Source organism: Colletotrichum tamarilloi (assembly GCF_030869305.1).
Source record: "Colletotrichum tamarilloi strain Tom-12 chromosome Unknown Scaffold_5.1, whole genome shotgun sequence".
Lineage (NCBI taxonomy): Eukaryota > Fungi > Ascomycota > Sordariomycetes > Glomerellales > Glomerellaceae > Colletotrichum > Colletotrichum tamarilloi.
In genome coordinates this window covers 420589-441651 of record NW_026849388.1, presented here as the reverse complement: position 1 = coordinate 441651, position 21063 = coordinate 420589, and the positions used below count along the sequence as shown (strand labels likewise).

Below are 21063 nucleotides of genomic sequence, written 5' to 3'. Positions count from 1 at the left end.
ATGGCACTTCATCAAAATTGAAAAACGTATCTTATAGACATTATATCCTTTGCCTCCCTATTCATAAAACCCCTTCTTCCCTCGCTCTATCGGCCGTCTGGAACGCAGCCTCATTTTCAGCTGTTCACAACTAACTACCTTAACCTAAACACACAAACACGCGCGCGCGTACGAGGGAGACAAAGGTCTAAATGTCATCAATATCATCCTCAGCGCTCTTCTTCTTGCCCCGGCTATCGAGCGTGTCCATGCTAATGGAATCGCTATCGCGTGCGGGCATGGCGAGCGCCTGCCGCGCCGTGTCCGAGTTCTCAATGAACTCGCGCAGCTTCGCCTTGCCAATTTCGACACCCTGGTTGGCGGCCGCGTTGGCCATCTGGTACATGGGCCCGAGCATGTTGAGCGTATACGCGACGTAAGTACCTCCGGCGAGCATGATGAGGAAGACGAAGAGGAACGGGTTGCGCAGGACTGTCGTAAGTTAGTATTCGGTTCGACACACATCACAATAGAGAGACACAACTCACCAGCAACGATCTCGTTCCATCCAAGAGCCACCAGCAGAGCATAGAAGTACAGGGGTACCTGTGCGACACCGCCAATGGCACTACGCTTGGCCTCGACGTAGACACCGTCCGCGGTCTTCTTGAACCGGATGACGAGGTCTTGACGCTTGCTCTCGCTGAGAACAGTCATCTCCTCCTCGAGGCTCTTGCCATCCTCCTCATCGACACCGCCAATCGGTGTCAAGTCTTCCTCGTCGCTGGGCTCAACCCCACGGGGTTGATTTCCAATCCAGGCAGGCAACTCAGGAGGTCCGTAGCTATCCGAAAGCTTGAACTTTGATAACAATGGGATGAGCGTCAGCGTCGACTCTCTTGCCTTGGTGTAGATGCCCTCGATGTCGTCAGTAGGTCTCCAGATTCTCGGTACGCCGGCCTCGTCGTATCTGAACTTGTCCTCAAAGTTTTCTCTCAGCTTCAACAGAATGTTGCCCTCCATGACCTCTTCCTCAATCTTCTCGCGCAGGGCGACCCAACTCTTGCGCCTGAGGCGCCAGAGACCAACTTCGACCTCATCCTGGGTAGCTTCGAAGCTCTTGGCACGGTCGGTGAACCTGCCCTGTGCGTCCTTGACGATATCGACAAACACGGTCCAGATACGATCCCAAAGATCCTTCTCCGCAGGCTTCTCGCCAGTCTCGGGGGCGCCGGATCCAGCTCTACCGGAGCCGAGCTTGTTGAATTCGAGGCCAATCGCATCGCCCAAGCGGGACTTGACCCATCGCTCCACCCTCGTGGCCAACCGGCGCATCTCTTCCTTGCGCAGCTTACCGCTCACGTCGTCCAACTCCTTCTCAAACAACACATACTGTGACTTGAAGTTGGACCAAGCGACGCCAGGGATGGCGAGGCTCTCAGCTTCGGTCTTGAAGAACTCGAGCGTCTTCTTCTTCTCCTCGGTAACGATCTCGGCAAATTCGTAGGCCGCGCCGGACTTTTGGCCAGCCTTGACAGCACCCGAAACGTGCTCACTGAAGGAAGCAATGGCGGCCTTGTGAGCGGCGGACAACTGTGCGTTGTAAAGCGTCTTGAGGCGGCCGTCGATCTTAGCTTCCAAGTCTTGGCGCTTGCGCGAGTAAACACCCTTGTGATACCTGCTGGCCTGAATCTCGAATGCCTTGAGACACTTCTCACGAGATTCGCGTCCCGTCACACCCAGATCGGCCAGTACCGCGGGCTTACCGGCTCTGGCAGATTCGGACTGCTTCTCCTCGAGCGGTACAACGGCAGTATCGAAACCAATCAGGACCTCCCTCGAGATCTCATCGCAACGGAATTGCGCAAGCAGCTCTTGCTGTGTCGGCAAGTCCAGGTCCTTGTTGTTGACAATCTGATCCCAGATGCCCTCAGCGTAGAGCGAAAAGCCGTCGGCGGGAATGCGTCGGTGGTACTCGGGGAGGAACACACCGCCATCGAACTCCTGAGTGCTGGCCCCACTCGTGCGGTGCCCCGCAGTGAACCTCCTCCCCAGGTTCTGGATCTCGGTAGTGAACTTATCAGCCTGCAGGATCTTGTGGGGGAGGGCGGCAAAGGCGAAGTCGAAATAGTCCTCGATGCGCGAATTTTCGAGGCCCTGCGGCTTGGAGATGGAGGACCAGATCTTAGTTAGGTCCTGGACCAGGGTGTTGCGCAGGTTCGCAAGGGGCGTCGTGCCAAGGTGGTCTCGGATTACGAAGAAGAGGAGTGATCTCAAGCTCGACCTGTGTAGGCTGTTAGCGAGCGGCGGGGTTGCCCACGCACAGGGCGACTTACTGCTTGTCTTTGAGGAAGAGCTGTAGGTTGACCTCAAAGACGGTTTTGAGTAGGCCCATGTTGGCACCATTGTACAGGCCGACCTGTGTCTCCCAGAGGTTGACAATCAAGACTTCGCTAGTTGCCAGTGCGAACAGAGCGCTCTTTCTCTCAAAATCCTGGTCTTCGCCACGCTCGCGTCCATCAGTCCCCTCAACATCCATAACGATGATATTCTCGGCCATGCCGGATTCCTTCTTGTTCTTGGACATCCATATTCCCTTGGTAGTCTGCTGGCGCATCGTCTCGGACATGACGGAGAAGTCGGTACCAAAGAGGTTGTTTAGCAGCGTCGACTTGCCGGTGGATTGGGAGCCGAAGACGGAGATGAGGTGGTAGTTGAACCCCGCCTCGGCGACGCGCACTTTTTGCAAATATGTTGCGACATGGGAGCTGTACAGTAGTCAGTTAGCCGTTGATCATCGTCGGTTCGTTGAGGCGGGGGAGATTGTATCGTACTTGAAGTCCTTCTGATCGTCAATGACCTGGATGCCATGCTCGTAGTTCTGGGCATCCGGCTCTTCGCCGACAGCAGCAAAGTGGCCGTTCATGGTTGCAGCGACGAGTGAAGCAAATAATGTGGAGGGGCAAGTCTCGTAGGGTTTATTCGGTCATTGTCGTTTTCCAGAAATAGGTAAGAAAGAAGAGGAAGAAAAGGAACGGGAGAGCAAGCCAAACGTTGTTCGGGTGCAATGTAGCAACAGGGGCGAAAGTGCAGTGCGTGCTAATGGGAGTTGGCAGCTGGGAGAGGAAGTGACCACATCGACCCTTGTGATCAAATTCCCCTGTCATGGGCCGTTAATCTTGCCTTTCCCACCTGGCTTTACTGCCCTCCACTGTGGGAAAGTGTGCAGTTGCGCCGGATGAATGGTTGGTCCGTGCTGTTTCCCTCCCCCAAGTTCCTAACGAGTGGCCAGTCACCTAGTGATTGGAGGCTCGGTCTCAGGGCAACCCCTGGCATGTGAATCCTGGTATCTCTCCAAAATCCCCTCGAAAACATCAGACGACGTGACCACGACATGTGAGGTATCTCCGTCGAATAGCGGACCAGTCATTGTGAATTGTGTGGGTAATGAGATACGATGTGAGGCTCCTGACTACGATTTCTATTCAACGGAGACGACTGTGTCCATCCAGTGCTGCCGTCCCTGAAACTAAGAGCTCTCAGTCATTTCGGTTGGCCGCTAATACAAAGTTCATGGTTCCCACCGGCGCGGGCCGGCTTTAATGTGGAATTCCTCAAGCACAAACCAATCTTCCCAACGTCATGGTAATACTGATAAACTTCAATTGATTCAGCCATACTTTGAAATCAGCTTCTTCATGATCCCCATGGCGCCTCCGCGGTATCCTCCACCAAATAACGCATAATGGTTGAGGTGGTGATATCTGCGACACCTACAAGTTAGCGGGGCAAATCACCATGGCAACCCCCCCTTCAAGCAAGTGGGCGAAAGCTCGAAGCGACGCGAGGGAGTGGACTTACAACTCGTAAAGTGCAAGTCGATCATCCCACTCTTCAACTGGCTCCGCCTTTGGCACCAGTTTATTATATTCGTTCCAGAAACTACTCCCAAAGCCGCCAAACATCTTCATGATGCCCAGTTCGTACTCGGCATGCCCATACACGGCCGACGAATCGTAGACAACCTCCTCCGCGCCGCCCTTACCCGCAATCTGGCCACGGCCGTGGTTTCCGCTCCATAGATCCCCGTGGATCACCACCGGCTTGATCCCCTTGATGCGGTCCTCGCTGATCAACCGCGGAACAACCCGGCTCGCAACGGTCTCCACGACCTCCGACAACTCTCCATCTGCGCCGTTCCTCCTGATCCCTGCGCGCAAAACGCCGCGCAGCCGGTTCTCGGCATAGAACTCGGCCCACGTCTCCTTCCACGCGTTCTCCTGTGGCGTCGAGCCGCAGCAGGTGCTCACAGGAAAGCCGTACATGGGCCTGTCGAATCCCTCCGGGACGGGCGCCGGGGTCGTGTGCATCTTGGCGAGCTTCGCGGCCAGCGACATGCCCGATCCGCCCGGGGCCGAGGATCCCAGATCCAAGAAATCTGTGACGAGGAAGCATGTGCCCGGGGATGATTGGTATCGCCCGTGGGCGTGCGACTTTGGGCAGAAATTCGGCACGGCGTTGTGGATTGCGTTTAGCGATTCATGTTCGCCTGCGGGAAGTGTCAATGCTCCTGCTTCTAAGACAGCTTTGGATGCCAAATCAAGTGCAGATGTGTTTCTTCACCAGATTGCTCTGCACTCCAGCCAGGTTTCACCGACCTCTAAACATGACTTCGGCGTCTTTCCCAGAGCCCGTCTTGACGAAGAAGTTGGTGGGCTGACCATCGATGACAGAGGTGAGTTTGAAAGATGATGCGAATCCGGAGCCGCCATGAGACGCGATTTTGGTCTGTTCAGGATCAAGCTGGAGGGCTTCGAGGATGGCTGGATCTACATGTGGTGCCATTCTTCGAGATGTGTGGGATTGACTCGATCAAGTCTGGTTTGACAGGCTGGTAGTTTGTGTGATTCAAAGTTGAGCTCTGGAGCTCACCTCAGTTACATGCCACCAGCTCAGACCGTTGGGGTGAGCTCTTAGTGACGTAGAATAGCAACGGCCTCCACAGTGACTGTACCGCCCCAAGCTGCATGCCTTTCAGCCCCACAGAGACCCATTCTGTTTGTCATTTGCAGCCACCGTGTCCTCTCACCCGTCTTAAACACTACTCTGGTGTTTTCGCTCATACTCACTAACCACTTGGATCGATAGCTCAGTGGTAGAGCGAGAGATTGCAGTTAAACGCAGTTTATCTCTAGGCCCCGCGTTCGAATCGCGGTCGGTCCTTGTCTTTTGCTGTTTGCACTGCCAGTGCTGTGTTTGCCGCTCAGAAGCGTTCTATACTTTTGTTTTGTTGACTATCTTTGTTGGAGATCGCCTTAAGGTGCTGCTGTTGTCACTCTTTAAAGCTATTGCGTGCTGTTTTCAAAGCTTGTTGCTCCAAAAATACCTGATTCGGCTCCCGGTGCAATGGTGGGGTTAGGTTCCCGACCGATCAAAAATAACGGGGCCGTGATGGGGCCGTAGATGCTCCGCCAAAGCTTCGAAATGATTCTTCGAGACAATAGGAGGAGCAGAGAAATGATAGAAACCTGGAAGCTATCTGAAAGATGAGATGAATCATACTGGAAACCCGGGTACCGAAGTCTTTGGTGTAATGTTTATTGAACTAGCAAAATGAACCCCATAGCATCCTCCAGTGTTCGTGTAGAAAGTAACGCCCTCCGCAATGTACCGACACCAAAACACCCTTCTCTATCTCGTGGTATCTATCGCCTTGACACAACATCCAAGTCACGGCTTCCTGAGAGACCACCGGACCAACCAAGCGAACCTCATTTGGCTGATTCTCCGTCCCGCCTGACTGGCTGACATGCGGGAGCCAAAAAACCCCCCCGGCATACCATACCTGGTCAGGCCTGCCATTACCCCAACTCTCCAAGCCCACCTCAAGCCAAAAGCGAGATAGCTAGCACGCCAACCACCAGCGGCACGGCACCACACCAAAGGGCCAAGACCCAAGAGCATGTTTCTGTTTACCCCATCCTATCACTTCCCCAGGATTGAGACCTCACCAGCCCAACGGGACCAGTCCACCACCCCCGCTAACACAAAGCTAGGGGGTGGACGCCCGCCGGCGTCGCTCCCAGTTCGTCCAACGACTGCGACCCAAGGACCCCTTATCTGGCATCTCAAACCCTAAATCTGGTGCTCTGGACCGTCGCTTGTGCAGCTTGCGAGAACAACGATGCTCTTGACGATAGTAAGCGTCTTGGCGTCCGGGGGCAGGATTGAGGGGCTGTGATCCAACCTGCCTGAATGAAAGGACGGCCGGCCTTGCTCGAGCGACACAGGGCAAGTAAAGAGGAATTGTCGGAAAGAATGGTCCAGACTTCCCCAACGCCAAGATGCCACTTCCCGGGGTAAATGTAGCCCAGATGTAGTCAGCTTTCCTCGCGTTCTTGTCATTCGCTTTCCCCTCCATCCCTCATCACCCCCTTCTCTCTCTCTCTCTTCTCTACCCTCTTAGACGACTTCTTTTCCCAGAGCTAGGCGGTGAACGTCGGTGACAGAGGCGCGGTCTGAACTGGCGTTGCTATCTTGGGAGTAGACGCTGAGGTTTGTCGTCGACGAAGTCTCTTCGCGGCGGAGCGGTGTCAGGTCTGATTCTGACTCTCGTCGCAGAGCCATCGTCCGTGTCTCTTTTGCTGCTGCTTGGCTCGAGATCGACGTGTAATTTGGCGCCGTGGTCTGTGGGACGGTCGTCTTCCAGTGCTCGCCGTTACCGTTCCAGCAGGCGGAGCATGGACATTGGGGAGTTCGGTTGATGGCTGGCGGCGGGGTGCAGTGGCGCTTCCACCAGCTGAGCGGCTTTTGTTCGGAAGGCATTGTGATGTTGGTGTTTGTTGGAGCTTGAGAGATGAAGTAGAAGGAAGGGATCAAGGGACCAGTGAACCAAGTCCAGAGGGTCTATGTGTATGCGTGTGTATGAGGGTATAAGTAGAGATCGACTGGACTTGGTAAAGGTCAAACGGTGACCCCCTTGACAAGAAAGCGTAGAGACTCTGGAACGAAGGCGAGGAAACAGAACTGGAGATGGAGACAGGAAAACCGAGACAAGGGGAGGGAGACTTCTCGGGAAAGGGTGGCCCCAGTGAGATTATATACCCACGATGAATGACCTCCGAGACCATGGCCGGCCGAGCCCAGGTCAAAGACGGTCTTGTGGGACCCCTGGATGTAATACCCATGACCTACCTGCATGTGAAGCTGAGCTGAGTGGACGGCTTGCACACTTGCAAAAGCTCGACGCCCCGGCTGAGGTGTACGAAGAACAATCTCGACTGGGCGCTTGCCTAAGTAGCTAGCACCGGGCTGGCTGCCGCCGCCGGCGCACCTCCAAAGTGCGATGCCATGTGCGTCTCGCTTCCTTGGAACCGCTATCAATAAGACTGCAGTCGTTGCTCGGTCTCGTGTCCAAGGCTCACTCGAGTCCAGGAAGACTAGCAAAATCTCGAAGAAGACGGCGGTGTGAAAAGTTGAGAGGAAAGGAGAAAAAAATGGTCTAGGTACAAGTTAGTCGCGAGATTTGTGAGGTTCGAAGGGGGTACGTACTGGTTGGGTTAGTCACATTCGCGGTTTCGCCAATCGCCTCCAACGTCTTCTCACCTCACCTTGAAGTTGGCTCGGGACTGGTTCGGAGAGTCTTCGCAATGTCAGAGCCCGCTTTTCCTTGTTGTTCCTACGGCCAACATACGATGTGGAGCCTATTCCATCATGGAATCAACAGTTTTTTTCCTCATCCTTCTATTACCGGGTGTGCGATAAGACCTGAGCGGTGCCCTACTTGAAACTGTTTCGCTGGCTTCGTCGTTGCGAGGTTGCGGTTGTGGCTGCGAGGTCGTCAACGGTTTCGCGACTGCGACTGCGACCGCGAGCTGTGTAAGGCGCCGATCATCCGGCCGATCAGCAAACGGTAGCTAGCGGACACGTTCAGCCTGGTGTCTCTGCTCGGAAACCGAAAAAAAAGATGAGAAGAATATTTGGTCTCCAGAAGTTTTGGAGGTGTCTTCGTGAGGGAGAAAACCCGGGAATAAGTGGCGAGAAGAAATGGCGAGTATCTCCATCATCCGCAACACCAAAGTCCAGACCCCGTCAAGGAATCATCCCGAACAAAAACCAAAATTCGCGTCATCGACCCTGGTCAGTGTCAATAGATATGGGCAAGGTTCGGGAAGTGTCCGCCGGGAGGGCCTTTCGCTAGCATGCAAGCTAAGAACATTCAAGAAACGGGAGAGATGCATGGGAACGCTATTCCCGTAGCAAGGGTATTGTAAGGTCAAACGGTCACGACGACTGGGATCTCGAGAGGAATTTAAGAGAGTTAACCGCGGGCCGGGAAACGACATGTCTGTTGAGCCTCACGGTGGATCCCCTTCCCTTCCGCTTGATGGTTGTTGTGGACGCCCCTTCATCCGAGAATCGCAATAGCCGAAGGGGTATCCATTTTGTGCCGACAGATGCTGTGGCTGGAGGGATCTCGGAGATGGGTCCTGGGATTTGCGGAGTGGAATGGCCTGATCACTACGTCCGGCGTCGCATCGGAGTCAATTTGATGATATAGGTTCTTCCGGCCCGACACTTGTGACTGTTGATGTCTTTCTTGATCTGCTCTTCTTTGCCAAGTACCATTTTGGTCCGTCTTTCCTTTAAAGAAATCGGATTTTAACCAGTTACTGAACGACTTCAAAGCAACAAGTGTTGCTGAGACAAAGTGAAAGTCATATCAGATCAAAGACAGGGGTCTTCCCAAATTCGCAACTAGGCTTGCTAAGACAGCTCCTTTATCGCTTCTTTCATTCTAGTACCTAACATGCAGCAGAATCATCAGGCATGTTCTTACTCCTTGAGGTTCGCGTCTCTTCTAGTCTGAGTGCTAAAATTGCATTATGATGTGTGAGTCTTTTACCAGCACCTGCTTACCCAAGGACCTTTGCTGAACTCAGAGCAGCCTAGGGTTATTGAGGCTTCTACCGGATTCAATGGCTGTCATGCCTGGACAGGCAAAGAACTGCCGTCTTTGAGAACGGGACGTCTATAGTCTCGCCTCGCCCTTCACTATTAAGCCGTCAAGGCATTAAGCTGGGTTGACTTCCACATCACAGCCCATCGTCAACCCAGCTTAACGACATGAACCCTGACGGTCAACCATAGTAAAATCCTATGCTGGGAATGACGAAACTCAAACCAGATGGATGTGTGTCAGCGGCCTTCGTATTGCCCGGCACGAAGCAACTGGAGCCAGACAAATGCGCGAAACACTACTTGGAATACTTCAACAACACTACCACAGAACCCCTTCTGCCGGCTACCGGAATTCGAGAACGATGCGTCCGATGAGCAGTACGTTGAGGAATACTACTCGTACCAGCTCTCCTGCTATGTCCAGCCCTCCGCAATAACGCCTACGGATGACGACGACAAGAGCACGGCAGCCACCGCTTCCCACCAAGAAGGAAAACCCTCATCGCGTCTTTGGCTGCGCAGAATATTGCAATTTGCCGGCAGCCTGCTATCAAATGCCAAGGAGATCATTCGAGCTGCGGGATCGACTACCGCGAGGAGGCTGGATCAAGCTCGAGCGGATATCAGCACATGGTGGTTGGCTAGCCGAAGACTGCGACTGTGGTTGGGACGATTGAGGAAAGCCTTGCCCATGATCATACTGTGCAGAGTCGTGGCTCAGTGGGTATTGGCGCAAGACCGGCCCGTCTACGTCCTGGTCCACGTATGCCAGTCATGGTCAGTCGTAGTCAGTGTTGTACCAGAGCCGATAGCTGGTGTCGAAAATGGCATCATCTAAGGCTCTCCGCCCGACTTCCAGCGCGGCACCTGAGTATTACGTCCACCAACTAGGCGGTCACGCAACAGATATAGTGGATGGATTAAACGTGGTGAAAGGCTGACTCTGGCGCACTGGCAAAGTCATACCGAGATGAGTTCTGTAAGTCACAACCTTTGACAACTTCAACAATGGTCGCTGACTTTGTAGCAGGTTCCAAAACTGCGATCAAGCGAGTTTCACCGTCATAGGTACGACCTCTCGGTTCCGAAATACATATGATGTCGTCAAGATAGCATCTATACTGAATCAGACAAGACGATTGGACGGGTAGGGTTCATCTCGGTTGCCATTATGCCGCAATATGGTTATACGCAATGGCGCTCAAGAAAGGGGTAGGTTGGAGCTGAGCCGAGGGAGTCAAGATTTGTTCTGGCGTATCTGTAAGTTTTTCAACAATATTAGTACAAATGAACGTGCTGCTTCTGGAGTCGCCTGGCAGCGTGCAGAAAGCTGGATCCTAGCAATGTCTGAAAGTCGAGGTGAAGAAATGACGCCACATGATGAGCCTGCAGATGCAGCTTCCTGCAGCAGTGCAGACACGTGGCTGGCGTTGTGTCTTGACAGGCGCACGGGTTCGGAGCTCGGGCCACTTTCGGCCGCTTTACCGGGTGGTCTCCGAATTCGACCTTGACTTCTCGACGGAGCTATCCCGTGCCTCGGCCAGCGATGGAATACCTAGTGATATGAAGTTATTGTGAAGTCTTAAGAGAGAAATGAAGATATGAGCTAATATATCTGTGATCATCAGGTTCTGCTTTGTACTTCCCTAAACTTAGATGTGTAGGGTCACAGAAATATGGCGACGGTTTTGGCGGAGGAAGCAAGCTCCGTTGGCAGCTAAAAGCGGCGGTGGAACCCTGTAGCTCGGCTGAAGCTTTGTTCCGAGCGAAAACCAACCAGAGGACCGGGAATTCCCGCGGCCCAGAAACCTCTGGTTTTCCCGTTTGAGATTGCTGGAGATAGCGCTTTCCTGCAAAACCAATTGCATCACAGCACACTCGAAGGACTCCTCGTCAGTCCTCTTCCTTTTTCCTTCCTACGACTTCGCGCCTTTCATCCCACCCGTCGGGACCTTCTTGTCAGTCATTTAATTGACAGGCGCGCTTGACGTTTTTTCCCTCTTCCTCCGATCTTCGAAAACCACCCCCCGTCCTTCGCGACACGAACACATAAACCCCCTTCACAATCATGTTCAAGCTCGGACGCAGCCGGTTGGCTTCTGCCATCCAAACTTCCTCAAAGGTCGCCGCTCCCAGATACCCGGGCCTTGCCCAGCAACAAAGGAGAAACCTCAGCATTCACGAGTACCTCTCCGCCGACCTTCTGCGCCAGGTAAACACACCCACCAGAGAATCTGCGATACATGGGGCCCCACTCCTTTTCGGGGGGGCCAGTTTTTCAGGAGCTTCTCAGCCAGCTCAGCGCGATAAAGAACCAAAACAATAGCTAACGTGAGGGTCGCTTTTTCGTTTTTAGTATGGAGTCGGTGTCCCCAAGGGATCCAACGCGAAGACCGCCGCCGAGGCCAAGGCTATCGCAAAGGAGATTGGTGGTGAGGATATGGTCATCAAGGCCCAGGTCCTCGCCGGTGGACGTGGAAAGGGTACCTTCGACAACGGCCTCAAGGGCGGTGTTCGCGTCATCTACTCCCCCACTGAGGCCGAGATGTTCGCCGAGCAGATGATTGGCCACAAGCTCATCACCAAGCAGACCGGCGCCGGCGGCAAGCTCTGCAGCTCCGTCTACATTTGCGAGCGCAAGTTCGCCCGCCGCGAGTTCTACCTCGCCATCCTGATGGACCGCGCCTCCCAGGCCCCCGTCATCGTCTCCTCCTCCCAGGGCGGTATGGACATCGAGACCGTCGCCAAGGAGAACCCCGACGCCATCATCACCACCAACATTGACATCAACAAGGGTGTCACCGACGAGATCGCCCGCGACATCGCCGTTAAGCTCGGCTTCAGCGAGCAGTGCATCGAGGACGCCAAGGACACCATCCAGAAGCTCTACAAGATCTTCCTCGAGAAGGACGCCACCCAGATCGAGATCAACCCCCTCTCCGAGACCTCTGACCACAAGGTCCTCTGCATGGACGCCAAGTTCGGCTTCGACGACAACGCCGACTACCGCCAGAAGGAGGTCTTTGCCCTCCGTGACACCACCCAAGAGGACGCCGACGAGGTCCGCGCCGCTGAGTCCGGCCTTAACTTCATCAAGCTCGACGGTGACATTGGCTGCCTCGTCAACGGTGCTGGTCTGGCCATGGCCACCATGGACATCATCAAGCTCAACAAGGGTACCCCCGCCAACTTCCTCGACGTCGGTGGTGGTGCTACCCCCGCCGCCATCAAGGAGGCCTTTGAGCTCATCACGAGCGACCCCAAGGTCTCCGCTATCTTTGTCAACATCTTCGGTGGTATCGTCCGCTGCGATCTCATTGCCAAGGGTCTCATCAACGCCTCCAAGGAGCTCAACCTTAAGATCCCCATCATTGCCCGTCTCCAGGGTACCAACGTCGAGGCCGCCCACGACATCATCAACAACTCTGGCATGAAGATCTTCTCCATTGACGACCTCCAGACCGCCGCCGAGAAGGCTGTGCAACTGTCCAAGGTTGTCAAGATGGGTAAGTCTTGAAATCCCTCACCTTCTCGTTCTTGAAGAAGCTCAAATACTAACTAAAATCTCCAGCCCGTGACATTGATGTCGGCGTCGAGTTCTCCTTGGGTATCTAAAGCTCTAGCGTTGTGTTTTAGACTGGCCTCGCCCTGTACATTAATTAACATAGCCCTAGGTTGAAGGAGCTAGCACTGGGAGCCGAAATATCAAACTTGTGTTCAAATGTCACTTGCAAGTTTCCCACAAGCGCACGTCACTCCGTTATCCGTCCTGTTGTGAATGTGAAGTATACCAAGCCTAGTCTAATTTGATCCATATTCCACCCGTCCTTCTCACCTGCATGCGATATACATGTTCATATGGTTACATATGCACAATTTGCTAAGCAGAAAAAAAAGCCCCCACTCCACGTCTGCAGGCGAAGCGTGTCATGTAACCACATCATCCACATCAACGGTTCCCACTTCTCAAGTCCCCAACTCGCTTCTCTCTCTTTGCCTCTCGCTTATGTGTCCCCTTGCTGCATTTTCTCCTTCCTTGCCAGAGTATCCATGAGACGATGGAGACGCCCTCTTTCCCAACAGCCAGATGACTAAGCCGTTCATCCCGCCTAACCCAGGATCGATAGCTCAGTGGTAGAGCGAGAGATTGCAGCTCCTCAGCAGCAACCTATCTCTAGGCCCCGCGTTCGAATCGCGGTCGGTCCTTGGAATCACCGTCATTCGGCGCACAGTTTCTTTTGCTTTTTGCTTGGGTTGTGTTTTGCTGGAGGCTTAGTAGTTTGAGTGAAATTTGATATGCATGAGTGAGTGCGGGCTATGTGCATAGGAACGATGTAATGGTTTGATCCCTTGATTCTATACTTAAAGGCGGTGTCTTCATGATGTGGCACTTGCAGAGTTGCGAAATATGAACCTGCCGAAAGGTTTCTTTCATTATTTGTTGATTGCACACTTCCCACGTCTTGAAACTTGAAGTAGCAATACTGTGAAAAATGAACAAATCTGCTGAAAGGGAGGACCGATATCTGATTCACACCAGCTACGATAATGACTCAACCCTTTCCTGATATGAGACTCCAACACCAAACATCCGTATATCCTCATACAATCCTGCTAAAGCCACGAAAGGCCAACAAACCTGGCTCATCGACTAAGTGTCTGCCCCCCTAAGATTTAATCATAGACCCCAGAAACAACCCAAGAGCCGTCAACGCCAACGCAAGCGGGGTCGTCGCATTCTGTATATCCCCCGAAATAACTCCAAACAAGTACAAAAAGCAAAACGCAAAAAAAGGCGAGAGGCATAGCAGGATATACACCGACGTCATCAGCGCAGACCGCCGTTCTCTGATATACAGACCCCAAAAGTCCTCTTTGCGATTACTCCGCTCGTCGAGGTAGTGGTACCGCTGCGGTATGCAGCCGACGGTATCGTCGCTCAGCGCCTCGACGGTATCGTAAAACGGCAGGCCGAGCGATGCCCAGATGACGGCCTCGCTCTTGGCTGCGTAGTGGAAGACGTGGCTGAATTCTTCGGGAGAGACCGGGGGTTCGCGAAGGGCGGGACGCGGGTTGTAGTAGTAGTCCTTTTGGGATGTGTTTGGAACTTCGAGGCCGCGGTGGGCGAAGCCGTTGCGGCAGAACTTTTCGAACTGGTGAGAATTTAGTGTGAGTCTCCAGGCTCGCGTGCTATTATGCTAGCCATCTTACGGGGCCGTGATGGGGAAGAGTCTATTGTCTTTGCCTCGCTTTAGGACGAAGGAAAGGATATCACTTACACGCACAAACTCGCAATGGGAGAAGTTGTAAGGCGAAAACCGCCACCTCCAGAAGCCTTTGAGCTCGCGATACGCTTTTCGCAATTCTTGTCCAAAATCCGCGGTGTCTAAGTAGAGCGAGGGTAGTTGCCTGAGCCGATGCCGACCCGTAGTCGCGAGCAAAAAGATGTACCTCGGCCGGGGATATTCGCGCTTCTGACCAGTCTGATTATCCTGAATAGGCGAGGACACTGGGTCAGGTAGCTTTGATGATTCGCTGATGCTGGAGGTCTTGATGGATCTTGTCCCCAGCGATGAGGTCTCATCGGTTTTCCAAGACGTCGGCGGAGGGTCTGATGCCGGGTTGCTTGCTGAGCCTGTATGGTTCCGGCTTGCGAGAGGATACTTCTGCAGCAACATTGCAATGTTACCTGCAAATGAGGCTGGGACGGTCTCCCATCTTGATATACCGCACCTCTGAATATGTAACGTTAGGAACATGGGTCTCTGCGAGTGAGTAACGAGACGAACTTACACAGCGCCATCCAACTCGCGCCTCAGTGGAGCTCAAAGCATGCTTGGGAGGTGGCAGAGGCCACCAATCCCATTCCTCCTTGGTCATAGTTTCCGCCCAGGTTTGGAATACTTCGAGCCTCTTCGGTGTGCTTTCAATGTCCAGCAATAAGTTTTCAGGACTTGACTCTTCCAGCTCCGTCAGGACGACTTGCATCTTATCCTTCATGCCAATCCAATACTGGTCCTCTAATGTATCTTTGCCTTCGAGGACCTTGGCAACAAGCTTCTGGGCCTGGGTGCGGAAGGTTGGTTTGACAAAATCGGACAGTCTCCTCGTCATGTTTTCAAAAGCCCCGCTGGAGAGAACAAAGGCTCTGATGGACTCAAAGTCCAACTCGTTCGCTTGTCCCTCCTTCTCCTCGGGAGCATCATCGCCTTCTTCCTGGCCAAGGTCGTCGTCTTCCTGCTCGAGCTGCGCGAATTCATCTCGATGAGGGTCCTCAGAAAGAGTACCTGGAGCATCCTCTGGCGCTTTGGTTCTCGGCTGGTCGAGGGCAATGGGCTCGAGGCTCTTTTCGGCAATTCTCGATGTGACCCCTGATGCGATTGCCAGCCGGTAGACACGGAAAAATACTGCTGACAGAGCTTCTTCCTTGGTTATCGCTTCTACCGCTAGTTCTAGGCCGAAGGACCGCAGAATCCGGGTCAGATTCCTTCGCAGCCTGTCAGGTCCTACCCGAGGCGTCTGCATGGCCAATCTGAAGAGCGGATACAAGGTATCATTTTCGGACAAGAATGATATCGCGTTGCCCAAACCCGATGTGACCGGTGTCGAAGTCGAACCTTCAATCAAAGTGGTTGCTGACGATTGGAAGGATGCCACAGAACTAGTTTCCCACGCAGTATCGTCATCATGGCCGAAGTCCCTCTGATTTAGCTTCATGTCGTCGACGGTCACCATAGCGGGAAACATGCTTCCACAGTGACTAAAGGCGCCTGGACTGCTTGCCAAAAAGTCGCGGAGGTGACTTGAATTGACAAGATCTTTGCACTTATCCCACGTCGTGAACTTCTGGAGCCAATCTTTTCTCCAGGCGAAAAGGGTTGGATCCGAGACGGTCTTCGCAATGTGTTCCTGCAGACGTAAGAATGCACTTACGTTGCCCTCCCCATAGATTGGCATCATATCGACGCCAAATAAACCAGCCAGCGAGTATGCAATGTCCTCAAGTCGATACGCATTGCGACTCGTGGCCCAGAACATCTTCCGGGCCACGGATACCTTTGCGAGATCACCACCTTGGAGAATGAAGGTGTCAACACCAGTAATATCAAATAGGTGATTCCGGAGCTCCGATCGTGTACCGATAAGTTCCCACCCTCGGGAGTAGAATACAAGCTCGGGTGGGGCAATAAGTTCCGGCAGGGCCCAGGACCGCGTAAACCATCTACTGCGTTTGAACGTATGTCGAAACCTGCCCTCTAGATTATCGTCAAGATTCCTGTCGGTCAAAAAAACATGGCCAGCCGGCAAAGGGCGCTCTGATTCAACGTCAGACAGATAGGCGATGCATAACGCCGCTGATTTGAAGATGCGGAAGCTGGACTCGACTGCTTCACTTCGTTCGGATTCGCTTTCGATGTCCACGCAAGAAGTATCAATCCAGATATACCTCAGCATTCGCTCTTGGGCAACAAGACAAGCGGCGTCTATCTTTCGAAGGCCAGCTCTTGGACGTAGCATTTGGCCGTCCCTCAAGTCTTGGAACAAAACCTCGTCGTGCTCCCAAAGGTGAGATAGCACCGCGTAAGGTGGAGCATTTTCAAGATCGAAGACTTCGAACTTTTTCGTCTCAGTGGATAGAAGTCTCATAACTTGTTTGCGGCTACTGGTGTATTTCTCTGCAAAAACTAGTTGATATGTTTCCCGATGATAAAGGTCTTCGTCTTGCGCGCGGAGTGAGGCTTTGCGGTCGCAAAGAAGGCTGATAGGCAGCCACATCCAATGGGAAGTATGGGGTTCATGCAGCTGCTAGGGGTGAATGATTGGCTCGGTCACAATGCGCATATTCGACCGCTTGAGTTTGACAATCGCTGCGCTGGAGATGTATGTTGATGTAATGTTCATGATTAGATTTTTGAGGCCATGTGCCGGCCGTTATGATGTAAGAGCTGAGATGGTATTCGAGCTGCTGTTCGAAAAGAAGTGCAGTCGCCGTTGTCCAGCACTCACATGATGGTATCAGATAGCTTCCGCTGCAGCCTCTCCCCAACATTCTCCTTGGCTTCCTCCTCTTTCCTCCTCTGTATCGCCTCCTTGCGGTTCTGATGGTACGACGGGTCTCGGGTAACGCCCTCGCGTCGCCATTTGCTGGGCGGCTTCAGGCCCAGCTCCGCGTACCGCGACCACACATTAACGCCGCGCCGGAACCACCTCTCCTGCCTGTCCTCTTCTTCCTCGGGCGTCGCCTGCCACTTGCTCCTCAGAATACGGCGGATCGCCTCAGGCGACATTTGAAACTTGTCGGCGAGCGTCTTCAGATCGTACTCCTCGGGGAACTGGGCGTGCAGCGCCTTGATGCCAGCAATTGCATCCGGGGACAAGCGCTTGCGCGGATTCCAGCCGTCGGGGAACTTCTTCTTTAGGGCCTCTTTTTGGAGCTGCCAGTTTTCTCGCTTCGGTTTCGCCGGCTCTTCGTCAGGTTGTTCTTCCAGTGGTCCTCTTGATGTAGCCTGCTTTCCTCCTTTTTCAAATGGTATGAAGTCACGCTTTTTGTTGTGAACGGCCGATGTCGCAAATGTGGAGGCTTGGCTGATCTGTAAGGTACGGTTGTTCTTGAGGTGTTGGGGGAGTCTCGTTGCGACGACGGGTTCAGAGATGTGCAATTGCGAAATACCCTGGACGAAAAGCCGCAGAGGGCTCAGGCGACAAGAGCAGAGCATCGCGTGATCGTGAGGTTTCTGATTCGGGATGAGATGGGAGGCAGTCGAGCTCTGGTGTAAAGTCGGATACTTAGGTAGGTGGAGGTGAGGGTAGACCAGGAGGCGTTTGCTGGCCCGGGAAGGAGGGAAAAAAAAGTCGAGCTCGAGTCTAATTAATCTGGTTCCGCGACTAGACGGGACGGGACGCGCAGACAGGAGAAGGGAACCCGCCGCAGGGGCGCCCGGCGGAAAAGCGCCGCTGCGCCGGGTAACTGCAGGGGCTGCTGTGGAAGTGCTTGCAGCGGGGCGGCTATGGAAAGTCCGCAATTGAGAGTGGTCCCCCGCCAGCGCCTACCTTATCAGAATAAACATCGACTTCATCCCATTCTATCACCGGAGTGAACATACACAGAATGCCTATATACCCCCCTTCAATCCCATTCCTGTCACCAGAAAGCAGGCGTCCGTCTAGGTCGATGGATCAGGTCAAACTCGCTGGTTGGTGGAGTGGTTTAAGGTCAACAATCAATTTCACACCAACCAGCCTACTCGACGACAGGCTTAGCGAGTACCCGAGTTCGAATCCCAGCATGAGCACCAAGAGATGTAGCCTACCGAGGTGAACTCTTTTTTTTTTTTTTGTTCTGGCTCCTTCGTTATCAGATCATGTCATATATATTTGTTGATCCCAAAGGGGGGCTTTTACATCATTTGCACTAACATCAACATGGGTTTGAAGTGATCAAAGAGAAGCGCGTCTTCCACTTACACATCACATCATCAACTACAACCCGCGGCCTTACGTACACAACTCTTTCTAGTCTAATGAAGCAGAGGTACTGAAGGCTGTTCCATCTGACCGAGCTTGCGGTCATTAGCAGTCCAACCCGAATTCCGCCTCTACCTCACAACCGAAGAGAAGGCCCAATCACGTGCAAACATCATGGCACATCCATGTCCTTGGCAGTCTTTGAGGCCGTGGGGCCAACCTTCCCGAAGCACATACCTGCATCTTCGTCCAATCTCAGTAGCAATTGCCGTCCACTTCCCACCCGGCTTACCGGTCGACCAGTGTGGTCCGGTGATTCGCTCAGTCAGGTGTCAAACCCTCCTCATCCGAAAAGGGCCACCACTTCGGGATCTCCAACTTCCAAGTGAAAGTTGCTCTCTCTCTCTCTGGTCCTGCGTTCATTGCTTTGTATTCATTTCTTGTAGTTATTCATTCCATATAGGCCCTGGAGCTTAAATTGGATGAAGACTTTGGGTTGGTCTAACAACATCTAGTTCCCGATGAGACAAGTCTTTTGAGGTCTATGAAGTCATTCCGCCCTTAGCTTGAGCTTTGCCCCCCGATTCGCCAAGGCGAACTGAACACTGAGACTTCCAGGTCTTTTTCAACTTTTCTCTCCTCGACTTTATACTTGGTGCTTGGCTACGGTCTCATACATTTATTTCATCTGACTCTCCTTTTACATCGTTTACTGTCAAGACTTCGAAATCCAGTAACAGCAATGGCAGGTGTCCTTTGGTACCGGGGTGAAGAGTGGCGAGAAGTTTGGGACTACTGGTTCAAGTGGACCGACGAGCACCTCACATCCGACAACCTTCGCCCAATGATATATACTTACGATGAGCTGGGCGCCGAAGCATTGGACCGACTAGATGAAGTATTACCTCCTGTGAAACCCTCGACCACCCATAGTGAGAAGGTAGACACTCCTCAGGGCGCGAAGCCACATCGAGACCTGTATGCTCTCTTGAGAGACAATGCAGACGCAGACGAGGTTCTGGGAAAACTATGGACTGAAATCAACACCATCCCGCCATGGGTCGACTGGGCCCAAATTGAACGCGGACAACAAGTCTTTCTCCGATACGCAGCCCCAACCATATTCGCCGTAAGTCCAAACCTCACCCATCTCGCGATCCATAAATCCTTATCTCAGACCTCACTAACAACCAAATCCCACAGCTCACATTTCAGTCCCTCGTAGGCGGTATGGGCGGCCGCCGCGTCGTAGAAACCCTATCCAGAACAGGCGGCTTCGGCGTCAACGTCACCCGCCGCCGCCTCCTCGAGACCTTCCAGCACATCATCCAAGTCACCCGCGACCTCCCCTCCATCCAGCCCGGCGGCCATGGCCACGCCTCCTCCGTCCGGGTCCGCCTCCTCCACGCCGCCGTCCGCCGCCGCATCCTCCTCCTTGCTCAGCAGAGACCCTCCTACTACGACGTGGCAGCTTACGGCGTCCCCGTGAACGACCTCGACTCCATCGGCACAATCACGACCTTCTCCTCCACCCTCCTCTGGATCGGCCTGCCCCGCCAAGGCATCTTCCTCAAGGACAGCGAGAAACAGGACTATCTCGCCCTCTGGCGCTACGTGGCCTACATCATGGGCACGCCCACCGACGCTTTTTCGAGCCTGAACAAGGCCAGGGCGATGATGGAGTCCTTGCTTGCCTCCGAGATCCAACCCTCCGACACCTCGCGCGCCCTCGCCAACAACGTCCTCACGGGCCTCGCCGAGCAGCCGCCCTGGCACGTCTCGAGGGAGTTCCTCGCCGCCGAGACGTACTGGCTCAACGGCCCCAAGCTCGCGCGCGCGTTGGCGGTGGAGAAGCCGCCGTTTTATTACTCGCTGCTTATACTCGGCCAGTGTCTCTTCTTCATGTTCATGTGTTACTCCCGCCGTCTGTTTCCCCGTTGGGACGAGTCGAGGAATGAGGTCAGTCACAATCTACCTTTGGATATACTCTTTTTATAATTTGTTCATATGTCGGCAACAACTTGACAAAAGAGAACGCGACCCCCTTAATTACAACATGAACTTACAGTACCCTCTAACACCCCTCCTAGAACCTCAAAAAAGCCCTCTTCAATATAACAATCAACAAAACCGAGCTCGGCGCCCTAGGCAAAGAAACAAATTTCGAATTCAAGTACATCCCGACCCTAGACGACCCGTCCACCGAGGCAGCGGCCCGGACCCAGCAGCACCAGGACCCGTCGACTCACGAGCCCGGCTCCACCCCCGCAGATGCAAAGACGGGAGCACGAGCAGGAGCAAGCACACGCCGCGTGCGCAGCAACGAACGCCGGAGCCTCATCACATTAGGCGTGGTTGCCACCGTGGGCGGTCTGCTCGCCTGGCTGGGCATCCGCGGGGCGTCGGCCCTGTTTGGGAGGGTTCTGTGAGCATTATACCTGCCGATGAACGTGAGTCCTTGCAGGGACAAAGGTGCCCATCATACGTCAGAAACAATCGTCAGACGGCCTGGTCCCGATCGGCTGTGAGGGGCCGGATTTCTTCTGCCCTTGGTTGATGGGGTTCAAAAGCCATAGTGTAGATCACTGTATCTGAAGATCAAACCGTTTGGCCTGGCGCGCATCATTCCAGTCCACGAATCTGACTCCACAGCATGAA

At 53.6% G+C, this 21063-nt stretch overlaps 7 protein-coding genes across 7 annotated transcripts; 3 read left to right on the top strand and 4 right to left on the bottom strand.

Annotated features, from left to right (window-relative positions):
- Nucleotides 1–187: 187 nt before the first annotated feature.
- On the bottom strand, nucleotides 188–2905 carry CTAM01_02245 (sey1; the record flags this gene model as incomplete). The annotated part of the gene is made up of 4 exons (XM_060518284.1): nucleotides 188–471; nucleotides 528–2263; nucleotides 2316–2747; nucleotides 2814–2905. The coding sequence occupies 4 exons, from the start codon at nucleotides 2903–2905 to the stop codon at nucleotides 188–190; spliced, it is 2544 nt and encodes an 847-aa protein (XP_060386917.1).
- A 744-nt stretch (nucleotides 2906–3649) lies between these two features.
- Nucleotides 3650–4824, bottom strand: CTAM01_02244 (fructosamine kinase; the record flags this gene model as incomplete). The annotated part of the gene is made up of 3 exons (XM_060518283.1): nucleotides 3650–3743; nucleotides 3841–4528; nucleotides 4638–4824. The coding sequence occupies 3 exons, from the start codon at nucleotides 4822–4824 to the stop codon at nucleotides 3650–3652; spliced, it is 969 nt and encodes a 322-aa protein (XP_060386916.1).
- Nucleotides 4825–6441: 1617 nt separating this feature from the next.
- On the bottom strand, nucleotides 6442–6804 carry CTAM01_02243 (uncharacterized protein; the record flags this gene model as incomplete). Its single annotated transcript, XM_060518282.1, has 1 exon — nucleotides 6442–6804. One exon carries the CDS (start codon nucleotides 6802–6804, stop codon nucleotides 6442–6444), a length of 363 nt encoding a protein of 120 aa, XP_060386915.1.
- Nucleotides 6805–9166: 2362 nt separating this feature from the next.
- On the top strand, nucleotides 9167–9778 carry CTAM01_02242 (uncharacterized protein; the record flags this gene model as incomplete). Its single annotated transcript, XM_060518281.1, has 1 exon — nucleotides 9167–9778. The coding sequence occupies one exon, from the start codon at nucleotides 9167–9169 to the stop codon at nucleotides 9776–9778; it is 612 nt and encodes a 203-aa protein (XP_060386914.1).
- Nucleotides 9779–11008: 1230 nt separating this feature from the next.
- On the top strand, nucleotides 11009–12555 carry CTAM01_02241 (succinyl-CoA ligase subunit beta; the record flags this gene model as incomplete). The annotated part of the gene is made up of 3 exons (XM_060518280.1): nucleotides 11009–11152; nucleotides 11297–12446; nucleotides 12512–12555. 3 exons carry the CDS (start codon nucleotides 11009–11011, stop codon nucleotides 12553–12555), a joined length of 1338 nt encoding a protein of 445 aa, XP_060386913.1.
- Nucleotides 12556–13614: 1059 nt separating this feature from the next.
- On the bottom strand, nucleotides 13615–17657 carry CTAM01_02240 (mitochondrion organization and biogenesis protein; the record flags this gene model as incomplete). The annotated part of the gene is made up of 5 exons (XM_060518279.1): nucleotides 13615–13679; nucleotides 13802–14093; nucleotides 14220–14675; nucleotides 14734–16600; nucleotides 16948–17657. The coding sequence occupies 5 exons, from the start codon at nucleotides 17655–17657 to the stop codon at nucleotides 13615–13617; spliced, it is 3390 nt and encodes a 1129-aa protein (XP_060386912.1).
- A 1490-nt stretch (nucleotides 17658–19147) lies between these two features.
- Nucleotides 19148–20834, top strand: CTAM01_02239 (tat pathway signal sequence; the record flags this gene model as incomplete). The annotated part of the gene is made up of 3 exons (XM_060518278.1): nucleotides 19148–19534; nucleotides 19609–20364; nucleotides 20496–20834. 3 exons carry the CDS (start codon nucleotides 19148–19150, stop codon nucleotides 20832–20834), a joined length of 1482 nt encoding a protein of 493 aa, XP_060386911.1.
- Nucleotides 20835–21063: the final 229 nt, after the last annotated feature.